At 35.3% G+C, this 12,957-nt stretch overlaps 2 protein-coding genes across 5 annotated transcripts in view; one reads left to right on the top strand and one right to left on the bottom strand.

The window, feature by feature from the left end:
* LOC120637242 (leucine-rich repeat and calponin homology domain-containing protein) overlaps positions 1-12,957 on the bottom strand; it is a 75,875-nt gene that overhangs the window by 51,820 nt on the left and 11,098 nt on the right. The window lies entirely within an intron of this gene.
* Positions 7,653-8,787, top strand: LOC120637244 (cAMP-dependent protein kinase catalytic subunit 1-like). The gene has a single exon (XM_039908974.1). It carries the CDS (start codon positions 7,653-7,655, stop codon positions 8,769-8,771), a length of 1,119 nt encoding a protein of 372 aa, XP_039764908.1. The 3' UTR covers positions 8,772-8,787.

The following is a 12,957-nucleotide window of genomic DNA, read 5'->3' as shown; positions in this document are numbered from 1 at the left end:
AGGTTAATTTATCTACATGCTTATGCTTACTCTGGACAAAAACGCTGTCCGAACAAGCAACTGATTTATTAAAAAATGGTATTTGTCAAAAAAAAACATTTTCAAAGCATAAAACTACTCATTCATTACATTGAGTTATAGTTGCACTGGTGACTGGAACACACGAACAAACAAATATAGGCCAAAACACTTCCGTTGTCCGTAAAAATATTTATGCGCTTCAAAGAACACTTATCATGCTGATAAACATAATGCTTTTATTCGATTTTATCAGATAACAAACAGCATATTTTGATTTCCAGTCATTTATAAAGATCGATGGTATATATATATAATACTCGTACTATTACTCGGACTATTATTTTTTTAAACTGATAAACGGAGAAAGAGATGGCTCACAGCGACGTGCATAGGATTTCGACCAGGGTATGCATAAATCAGGAACATTGCATAAAATGGAAAAATCCCCCTTCAATACGTGTCATATAAAATAATTTGGGTAAGCAGTGCTTTTGCGCATATTTGAAGTGCACGCCAATGATGGCTCACGTGATGGAAAGTGGAAATTCATCGCCTTAAAACATAGCAACACTTCGTAGGGCATACAAAGGAGCACGTCCTGCAACATAACGCGCTATGTATCATCTATATAATATATCATCAATTTAAAGCGTAGGTTTTAAGCCTCATGAGCCTATAACTACACCGGCAACCAAGCCCTTCAAATAGTAAAACGACAAGCTCTTGGTGGCGATATGGGGTTACTCAAGTTAACTTTAACGAGGACGGTTTCAACTGGCTAGCAACACATAAACCTAGATACAGCTGTTTTTATTTTTCATCAACATAGGGCCTAGGTATAAAAAAAATTTCATTATCTAGAAGGTAACTAATTTTATTATTAGTTGAGTCATAACATAGTCAGACACATATATACATATATATGAGACCCTGCGTTCTCAGTCCAAGGCCGTGGGTTCGATTCGGTTTGTGTGATGAGCATGAATGTTTTTCAGTGGCTGGGTGTTTATATGTATATTCTAAGTATTTATGTATATTATTTATAATAAATATATTCATCAGTCATTTTAGTACCCATAACATTAGCTACGCTTACATTGGGGCTAGATGGCGATGTGTGTATTGTCGTAGTAGGTATATTTATTTATTTATTTATTTATTTATATAACGTGATACATTTATCATTGCAAAAGTTGATCCTTGCATAGATAAGATAAATGCCACTGAGGTAAAAAAACTATCCTAACAAGAGAATTTAGGTTGCGGCGTAGGTAGGTATACTGTCTTCGGCTATATACACGTGTATCGATTGAGGTACTTTCAAGATTTGACCACAAAATCTCATTTTAATATAAGTGAAGTTAATAAAAATATCATGAAATCATTACCGGCCTTTTACAGGTAAATACCACCTTTTTGTTGTAGCACATGTTGCCCTAATGCTAATGTTGCCTTTGCAGATATCGCTACTAAGCGATAAGGACGCCTTCTATATTCTACTCTAATCTACGTTTCTCTCTTTACCTACTTTCTTACTGGCTAATAAATCACCATCATCCCGTGCAACCATAAGTATATTTTTATATACGAGTATGTAATAGCGTACCCATCCCGCTTCGCCGGGTTAGATTTTGCTTTATTTTATTTAAACAATAAACTTACATCATTAAATTTTTAATTTAAGTCTCATAATATATTAAATCATTTATTTCTCTCCGTATTCATTCTCTTCTATTCTCTTCTCGAGCGGGTGAAGATCATTATCTACACCCAACAATAGAATATCATCATAGTAAATAAAAGCTGTATTTGACAGTTCAAAAATAGGAGTGCTCCGATCGTCACCAAACTTTACAGGATGACTCGCCAGGTCAATCCGGAGATTCTCTGAAAGTTTCATTGAAATCGGTCCAGCCGTTTCGGAGCCTATACGGAACATACCCACACACTTTCTCTTTTATATATATAGAGATAAATGTATACAAAATTTCAGACAAAAATCAAAATCATTATCAACCTATTAACGGTCTACTACAGGGCACAGGTCTCCTCTCAGAATGGGAATGGATAAGACCGTAGGTGGACAGCGCTAGCCAAGGCCCAAGAGCGGATTGGTAGACTTTACACGCCTTTACGAACATTATACAGAACTCTCATTGCTACTAAACGTTTCCTCGTGTTGTTGCGAACTTCTTCACTGTTAAGGCCAATGATATTTAATTGCTGCAAATAACCCCGGAAATTTACGTGCCGGGAGTCGGTACCCTCCCAAAAGAAGGCCGGAGTATCCTATCTATCCGACCTGTCTATCATCATTCATAAAGAAGAATAAAAGAAGGATTATAGTAGCTCGTAAAAAGCTTAAATTTAGTTTCGAGCGGTACGCGAACATCAGTAGGAGCGCAATAACTGCATTCACGTCTCCTTGATTGCTTCATGCCCTTTTGTATTGTGCTTGATATTTTGCAATTTAAAACTCGAAAGCCGTTTGCACTGGAAAATGAAGCCTCAGCCAGCTACTATTGGAAACTACACAGGAAGTGTAGAAAGTAAGATATTTCACAAATAGTATTTTAGTATGTTTGAGTCAAATCTTTTACCTTTATAATGGTACTAGCTGTTGCCCGCGAGCAACAGCGAGTATAGTTATAATAGAAGTATGAAACTCTCATAGCATTGAGAAGGTAACAAAAAAACCATAAGGGTGCATTAAAGGTTTCTTGCATTCGCTAAGAAATGCAACTCTTCCATTTAGAGTTTTTTTTGCAAGCGTTTTTTAAAGGTAAGAGACATGAAAAGTCTGCAGTAAAATTAATACTTTTAAAATAAATATCCTTCTTTACAAAAATACTTTATTTAAAAACACCCCTTATAGAATAGGGGTAGAAAGTTTGCATAGGAAAATTTTCATTATATCAAGTACTTTACTAGTTAGAAGTTGCGGGCATGCGGGACAGTCTAACGTAGACTTCGCAATACTGAATACTAAATATGTACATAACGTAACCGGCTTCAAAGTTCAAACAAATAAAAAAACCAATGCTAATATGTCGGCGGTCCAGTATTTTACGTTTATATCGTCCTCGAAAAGTAACCGACTCTACCACGTGGAATTAATGAGCGAGTATTTTTCAATGCTCATACATCAAGATTCTTTTTCGGAGTATATGATACTCCATGTTTAAACTGCCTAAAAATAACTAGTAAACATTCTTGAAAAGAGATTTAGTGCGCCACTTTCGTTTAATGCCATAAATTTACATACAAAAGTGATATTTATGGTAATGAGATAATATCATGATATCTTCAAATAATGAAATTCTCATCTTTGTGTAGGTCTTAATAGTTTTTTGTATTATTAAATGTTTATTATGTTGCATGATCAAATAGTTCCAGTGCTGTTATGTTTTATGCAATCAGGTCCTCATAGTTTTTTTTATAATCAAATACATAAGCAATATGTTGGGATTGGCTATTTGGGGTTTTAATTCAGATACAAATTTATGTAATTTGTATGAATAAACATTTAAAGAAAGGCATATATTGTCATGGCCTTTTATTTTTTAACTTTTAAAGGAGAACATATCTGTTTTACATAATTTTAGCGTAACTTTATTTTTATCCCGATTTTGCAAATTGTATCATTGTTGTTCCGATATTATTGGTCGTATTGTGATGTTATATAAACAAACATTTTATTTTTAATTCGAACTCGAATTCAATTGTTTCTGAGTTTTAAAATACTAAGTACAGATATTTAAATAAAGTAAGAAACATGTGTAAAAGCAATGTAGGTACCTATAACTTTATGGATAGAGCAAATTAATCCTATGTTTTTAATTACTTGGGGCGTTGAATAAAGCGCTGAAACCACGTGTACTGGCTTAAGTCTATAGGATTAAATTAAGTAATAAAATATCTTGTTACGACTATAACTAAGTTTAGACAGAAATAATTTTTTTTTTTTAAATTTTAATAATTGACTGACCATGCTGACGGTAAGAAGAAACCCATCGACTATACACAGAGTAACATTTCGCAGGACATGCAACGACCACGTCCTGCAACATGCCGCCCTGTGTCCATCAAAGTGAGACGTAGGTTTTAAGCCTCATGTGGCATTAGGTAATTACATTCTAAACTCAAGTAGATTTGTAGATAGTGAGAGGTTTTAATTTAATTTGCAGAACAGATAGCTCTGTTCATTAGAAGACACAACGCAACATTTTGCTACTTTGGACAATGCGAATGATAAAAACTCTGAGCTTTAACAAAACCACAATCTGATAGCGGAAATAATTTCGCAGTCCTCGCGTCGTATTATAAAATAGAGCTTACGGCACCGTGTCTAAAGGAATATCTTAATGCGCCAAGTCGGTGTCGATGCCAAGTCCACTGCGGACTGCGGGCCTCCGCAACCTTGACCGACGGTATGAGTTCATAGCAATCTGATAAAACGCCGGCATCCAACTTGTGTTACGACGATAATACTTCTAAATAGGTAAGCCATTGATTGAAAAAACAGACAGACAGATAACCAGGGTCTTAGTAATACAGTTACATTTTAGCTTTAGTATACGGAACACTAATAACGTATAAAATAATTTAAAATAATTGTAATGACTTAAAATCGCATCCGTGCGAGTGTTTTATTATTTTTATACCTACCTGTTTACTTTTACTTTTACCTAACCTAACAATACCTAAATGTATGAATACACGTAAATCTTTGAGATAAGTCTAACTAGTAACGAGACAGTTCGTGATGCTAAAAGTATTATTGTAATGCTAAACCTAAACTCACCGGAATAGGTTATAGATATCGTACGAGGTCACGAGCCGTTCTATTCATTCTCAGTCAAGAACAATAACATTGAGTAATAACTGTTCTAAATTGCGATGACCGAATTCAGTACAATACATCACTAAAGCATTCACGACAGTGAAACTTAATGTAAGCCTGCTTTCACATTGGCGTCTTTGCCGCGCGATTTAAAAAAAAAGTTAACAATGACAATGAAAATTTTAAAAACACTATCGACTGTGTAAAATAAAAAGATAAACAATAATTTGTGGGTTGACACGTTTATTTTCTATCGGTTGCGGCTGTAACATAGGCACAGTAGAAACAACAATCGATTTTTCAAATGTATAGTTGAAACATCAATATTCTAGTGAAAAGAACTAACTTCTAGAAAAAGCTACAACATTTACATAAAAGTATCTTTCTATCAGAAAGAAGTTTCATCTTCCCCACCTACCTCGCAGAGCTATGTACTGTAGTATTTAGTAACCGCATAATTTTAATTTTGTATGGCACATTTCCTACCTCAATCAATTATTTGCCCTAATGACTCTCAAAATGCTCCAGATTATACTTTTAAATCTCCTTTTATTGGTAGGAAGTGGGATGCTCTTTACGTCATCTTCCAGCGCTATTTAATATTTAGTAGCCGTATCATTTTCGACCTCTTACGACCAGATTTCGTAGAGCTTTTTTGACACAATTGCTGTATTTAGAACTTTCGTAAACACTCGAAATCTACACCTCAATTCAACATGCCCCAAACAGTGCAGTGTACATAATAAGCTAGGTACATTATAAAATAACAATAGCCTTCGAGATTCAATTTGGCATTGATAGCAAACACCTAATATTCGTTACGTGTCTTTAAGAGATAACATCTGGCTCGAAGGATCATACAATCATCCCAAGAATTTTGCTAATATCTATGTCATTCGTCACCAAATACTACGCACATATGTTCCAGCTTTACAATTAAATCGTTCCATATAAGATCTATTTATAAGTGCTGCTGTGTGAATAACGGTTTGATAAAGCACATTAGTAGTCACAGCAACTCTTTTACCCTTTTTAGTAGTTACCAATCCATCACTCAATATGGGACTATTTAATGGGAATGTTTTTTTTCTAGATTCCTATTATTACGTGAAAATTTAATATCTAACTACCTAAAAATTGGCGTTATTTAGCTGAAGCTGAAAAAATATATTGAATTAAAAGAATTAGCAAGCTATAGTGGCAATGATTACACAATGTCTGTCGCAGAACCGCTGGCCGCTCGGATATATGAATTCTAGAGTAGAGACTGCGTATCGGTATTAGCGCAACGTAGGACGATCTCTACCTGATGGACCTTTAAACCTCTTTGAAAGGTGGCTGCATAAGGAGGCATCTCTGATGGCGCGCTTTTGGTAAGACATATTCAGCAGCGAACGCTGACAGGCTGTTGATCTCATCCAAAAGAAAGACTTAAACTGGAGTTGCTAGTACTTATGAAACAGTTCCAAGTAAATATTTATTTAAAGCATTTTTTTTATTGTATGACCAACATCTGAGTTCCAAGAGGGCAATAACCGCTCCATCGAATGCGTTTACATTCCATAATGTTATAAGTTTCAGATCTCTTCGTTAGTGTGATGAATATTAAGATTGTCACATAGATATGCTAAATTAATTTGTTTCCACAGGAATAAATAAATATACTACGACAATATGAATACACACATCGCCATCTAGCCCAAAAGTAAGCGTAGCTTGTGTTATGGATACTATGATAGCTGATGAATATTTTTATGAATATAATACACATAAATACGTATAATATACCCAGACACTGAAAAACATTCATGTTCATCACACAAACATCTCCAGTAATGGGAATCGAACCCACGGCCTTGGTGTCAGAAAGCAGGGTCGCTGCCCACTGCGGCAACTGGCTGTCTAAATAAACATTAATATCACGAAATAATGATCTAAAATGATATTTTTATTATATTTGTATACTCTGCATACAATGTTGAGTACGCTGGGGGGCCGCACTATGTTATCTTAACTAACTTGGGCTATAATTTTTTAAACAATTCCTTTATTTAAATCCTAAATTCACTGCTAGAAATATATTATTTCGATTGCTATTCAAATTGCAATAAAATAGGAGTTGCAATATAAAATGTAAATATTTGAAGTTATAAATGTTCAAAGGGCCCTTCACTTTCAAACGGTGTCTGCACGCATGCAGTTTGGTGAATATATTTAGTTCATTTAACGAGACATCGGATTACTTTATTTGACTGAAAAATAAAAGTTTTTTAATTCTCCTCCAACTACTATTGCAATAAAATGTGCAATTGCAAGTAAATTTGCAATACTTTCATCCCTTACAAATTTCATTCTTGTTCTCATATGTGCCTAAAATGAGGAGCAAGATGTATCATTATTACATTATTATGGATTTCTTGCAAGGTATTTGCAAGGGGAAAAGTTTCGGGAAATGTACGTATTAAGGTTCCACGTGCCGTCTGATCAATACGGCAGTCGAGACGCCGACCGGCCGGCGCGGCATGGCGTGTCACCCTAAACACAGCTGATCCTGCCACCCTTCCCCACAGGGTGGTTCGTTCACCCTTCACCCCGCACTTCTTTATACCCTCGCGTACTTTCGATCTCGGAGAATACCGCCGGCAAGGGAATTCAAACGGCCCCTCAAAGCGCGCAAACGGAAATCGCAATTTTCTGCTAATATTACCGTCAGTGTGCCATTCAACAAACACGCAAAATCCAGTTGGCAATGGACCAATTACAAATTTCAATTTGACAACAAACTAAAATGAATTCGAGTAAAAGCCACGGTACATTTAAAGAAATGACCTACAGAGCTTATCAATCTACTTCTGCTGAAGTCAGGGACGGGTATACCGTACAACAACACCAACAATATAGAAAATACCTAGAGCAACTCAAAATGGAATTTGAAGAGAGATGGTGTAAAAAGTTAAAATCTAATACAAATTTCTCCGACCTGGAACGAATTCGAACCTTAGGAACTGGGGCTTTCGGAAGAGTGGTTCTTCTAAAACATTCGAATACTAATAAATATTACGCAATGAAAATACTGGAGAAAGGAAAAATTATAAAGATGAAACAAGTTGATCACACACTGTACGAAAAGCGGATATTGGAAGCTATGCGATTTCCTTTCACCGTGTCTATGGAATTTAGTTTTAAAGATAACAGTTATATTTATTTTATAATGCCATTCGTACCTGGGGGTGAAATGTTTAGTCACCTACGCAAAATGGGCAAGTTTGAAGAGCCAATTGCGAAGTTCTATGCTAGTCAAGTAATATTAGCGTTAGAATATCTTCATTTCTGCGATCTCGTTTACCGAGATTTAAAACCTGAAAATATACTAATCGATAAGAATGGATATCTCAAAATTACTGACTTTGGATTTTGTAAAAAACTACATGGTAGGACATGGACTTTATGTGGAACGCCAGAATATTTGGCACCTGAATTAATTTTAAGTAAAGGTTACGGTTTCTCTGTAGACTGGTGGTCCTTCGGAGTTTTACTATATGAAATGAATGCAGGCTATCCTCCATTTTACGCCAACGATCCAATGAAAACGTATGAGAAGATTGTTTCGGGGAAATATCGCTGTCCGTCGAATTTCAATAGTGATCTGAGAGATCTTGTGAGGAACACTCTTCAAGTTGACATTAGCAAACGTTTCGGAGTGATGAAAAATGGTGTACTGGATTTCAAAAACCACAAATGGTTTAAAGGTATAGAGTGGGAGGCTATACTGAATTGTCGATGGACGCCTCCGTATATTCCCAAATGCAAGCATCCTGGAGACACTACAAATTTCGAGCGTTATGACGAGGAACCGATACTATCATCGTCACACTGCCGATTTGAATCAGAATTCATTGACTTTTAAATTACCGACTAATTGTATTCAACATATACGAATGTAATGTTGAAAGAAAACCTTACGTGAAAAAATACTGCATAAATTGAGTTACTTGTATCTATAATTTTAGAAAAAAAATTGTACTTTCATTTTAGAAAATAATGCTAAAAACGCCTCGTAAACGCAGCATCTGTTTCGAAAGTCGTTAATCTAACAGTTTGTTTTTATCTTTGACACCATATTTGCATTCAATCCAAAACCGTGATAAAGCACGTGCGAGGGACTCCATCACTTTACTCACAACATGCGCCGGCGCATAGAGGGGAGTTAAACACAGTGGGGGCACACGTCATGATGTCTATTTTTAGATTTTAACGCCATGAACATAACAAATAAATCTATCTCTTATGTGGTTCTAAATTATTAAGTGTCTCTTCTTACTAATATAACACTAGATACAAGCCTAGAGCAACGCATCTTGGTCTTTTCGGAATTTAGTGCGTTTTAAGCAATTAAATATTACTTGCTGTAACGGTGAAAGGAAACATTGTCAGTAAACCCGCGTGTCTAAGAGTTCTCCAATCAATCTCTCGTTATGGATTTGACAGGAGACCAGCTCCATAGTGGGCTGATGATGAACCATTTTCAACTACCTGGAATAAACATACACATGCAGCTGAGACTAAGCCTGCGATGGCCAATTCGCTTTCTCTGGGTGGTCATTATGAGAATTACTATACAATAGTGCCAGTATCTAAGGATAGGATATAGTGGCGCTCACTAGGTATGTATGGTAGTGTCCAGCAATGGATAGTCTACGTTCACAGACTAAAACTATGATGTTGTTCAAAGATCTAAAATAAACTCTTGGCGTGAGATTGACGAACTAAATCTTATATATACGGGAAGCATTTGAAGGAATAGTCTAAATACAATCATGTGCGACCTAAATGCTATTCGAGCTGCCAGTTTTAGCATCGGGTAATGAAACATAAACTGCGTGTTTATACTTTTATAGCGATCTAACGGTCTTCGCGCCCAAATGATTTTATAATTGCACCTAGTTCCGTATAAATAATTAATTAGGGGGGCAATCGTGCGTTAATTGACTTCAATAGATTACGGTAGTTCATTTTATATTTTTTTTCAAATTGAATGAATCAATTTGTTGCACTGTGGAGTAATATACGAAAAATCACATGTTTTATTGTATTATTGTATATCAAAATCATCATTATCATCCTATTATCTGCCTACTACATAGTATGAAAAAGGATTACAGACCAAGTGCGGATTGGTAGACTGCACATGCCTGTTAGAACATTACGGAGAACTCTCAGCCATTCAGGTTTCTTAGTGATTTTTTCCTTTATCGTTAAAAGCTAGTGATATTTAGTTGCATAAATCATTAATACACTGAAAGTTAGCGGTGTGGTAAGGTGTAAGGGAGGTTACCGAGTAACGTAAACTGAACTATTTGTGAACCACACAAGTATTGTTTATCCATTGCTTCTTTAAATTTCGACTCCTTAAAATCGGTAAGAATTAGATTTTATTTTACCTACATTAAGCTACAAAATCTATATAACATAATGCATATACAGATAGCTTTAAGAGTAATGCCTTTAGACAATAGCGATCTCGCGGTCATGCAAGCAAGGGTTCAAGCAAAAACCAACAGAGTGGAAAATGAAGGAAGCGGAGTTCCGTCTCACGTAATTACGACGGGACATCCTCACGGAGATCTTTTTTTTTTCTTTTATAAATTTACAACGATTTCAATTTCAATCAATATCGATCGTAAACGAACTGAATATCAAAAAATGACGATCGTGAACGAACAGCTTGGCAAAAACCTCTTCCCTCTGCCCTCTCAAAGGGCATTAGTGGACTTTAACGTTTATAACAACCAGCTAACTGCAGGCTGGTACTGAGAATACATATTGTACAGAAAAACCCAATACCTAATACAAACTCCGGCAAAAAATTTAACCCAAGATTTAACAGTTAGGAGTTATCTAGAGTCCTGACCCTTGCGCGAATAAAGAATATAGTTGAATATCAATCACAATCTACACTTTTGTCTGTTACGAAAAGCTTAAAAAAAAATGAACAATATCGAAATATGTAATCAGAAGAATCATTGAGAGTGTAGGGATCATGATTTTAAAACTTTTAGTGGAAGTCATTATGGCTAGGCTAACTAGGCTTTGCGACTATCCCTAAATATCAAATAAAGGATCCATATAGCTAGACTTTACATTCACCTTCTACCGACCAAGTAACTGTACTGCGATGTGGGCGTGATTATTTACGAGGAGCCGTTTGAATAATTTACACACCCTTGAAATATAAATCACGGTAACGAATGCTTCATTACTTTGAAACTCCTACGGTTACTCAAACACGAAATATGCTATAAAGTAGACCTTTTAGAGGCAGGGCTCAGAGGGATTAAAGCCTAAAAGTAAAAATTCTACCTGTGGCCATACTTTTAATTTGTACTCTTATGCTAGCACCCAACTTTTTACTATTTAATTTATTTATTTTCTAACAGAATATTTTTGCATTCTTACTTAATAAATACAAAAGGCTTTGTAATTCACACATGAAGATAAGAATCACAAGAATCCTCCCTCATATGAGATACCTCAAATGCTTAGTTGCCTGAGATAACGAAAATATTTCTTCTAACTATTGATATAACAAGTGAGAAACTCTTTTAAACTTTATATGGGAAGTAACCTCAAAAGGCTTGCTATAAAAAGTAAGTGCAATTAACGATCATAAAACAGAACCGATCAGAGGATTGCCTAACAACTGTGAACATAAAAGGGCTATGAAAGCCGAACACGCTTGGAAAGCTATCGGGATATAGTTAGATAGACCACCGAGATCGGGAAGCTGACGGCTCGAATAGGGTTAGTTCAATGTTTTCCTAAAAAATGTAAAGATTTCAAAAGTTCGATCAAATCCTTGATATTAATTAGTATATATAACTAATAAATATTCCAACTTTTAGTAAGGATAAAGAAGATATGAAATAACTAACGGAAGAGTCTGAAATATTACGCAAAACAAAAAACAATAACATTTATGAAAATCTTTCATCTATTAGTATCCCACAGTTGGGCACAGGCCTTCTCTCTTACAGAAGGGAGGGTTACTTATCCTTTACGCTGATTGGAGCAGGTTGGCGGCCTGTAAGAAGGATTAAAACCTTTTCTACTCATCAACGATCAAAGCCCGAAGTTTTAATAACAAATCAATAAAATTCAAAATCTTTCGATGACAGATCGGTCTAACCTTATCCCTGGAGCTAGGATAGCATAACTAAATAAATTTACCTATAAAAATCAAAAAGGACGATAGATTTAGTATTTTAAGTGGAGCTCATTATTAATTTCTTGTACAAATCGAAGTACAACTGAACTATGTAAATAATTTATAAAAAAAAAAAACAATCCAAGATGTGCCTTTAATTGCCTTTAAAACAGCTACATCTGACATATTATTCTACTTATTCGTACTTAAAATAATATAAACTGACTAAACCTTAGTAAACATATGTGAATAAGTTCCTAAAATATGACCAAAAAAATTGTAACATCTAAGTTTATACGAACTAATAGGCCAAAAACTTATAAGCCCCGATTGTTAGCGAGGTTGTGCCGAGGATTTTTAAGAAGCGTCCTAAATTGCTCAAAAAATGCATAATAAATTGTCTAACTTACGTTTCAGCAACCCTATTATGAGTATTAAAGTAACATGCAGTTGTTAAAGCATAATGTGGGTCACTGGCGATGCAAAGGCTGCAGTAGGCGATGAAGTGAAAACGTAAAGGGCGAGATAAGAGGCGATAAGGGCGTTCCGGTTATAATAGCACGCGTTTCTGTATTGATCTAGATCTAACTTTTAGCACCGACGGATTTCATCACTCCGATTTATGGCAATACTAGTTTTTGTGTATATCTATCTTCTTTAACCGCTGAACTACCACTATATGTAAATTAAACGTGTCGATGTCTTGCTCTGTGAAAAAAAAACACAAATGTATCCCACGGAGCCGTTTAATTTTCCGATTTAAAAAGTAGCCTATGTGCTTTTCCGGACTATAATCTATATCTGTGCTAAATTTCATCTGATCTTTTTAGCCATACTAACGCAATTGAGTAACAAATATCCATCCAAACGTATACGCATTTATAACATT

Source organism: Pararge aegeria, chromosome 3 (genome assembly GCF_905163445.1).
Source record: "Pararge aegeria chromosome 3, ilParAegt1.1, whole genome shotgun sequence".
NCBI classification, from domain to species: Eukaryota; Metazoa; Arthropoda; class Insecta; order Lepidoptera; family Nymphalidae; genus Pararge; species Pararge aegeria.
This window is presented reverse-complemented; position numbering and strand designations above follow the sequence as displayed.

What these genes read in the sequence shown, in the direction of transcription:
- LOC120637244 (XM_039908974.1), top strand. Translation starts at nt 7,653, where the DNA reads ATGAATTCGAGTAAAAGCCACGGTACATTTAAAGAAATGACCTACAGA.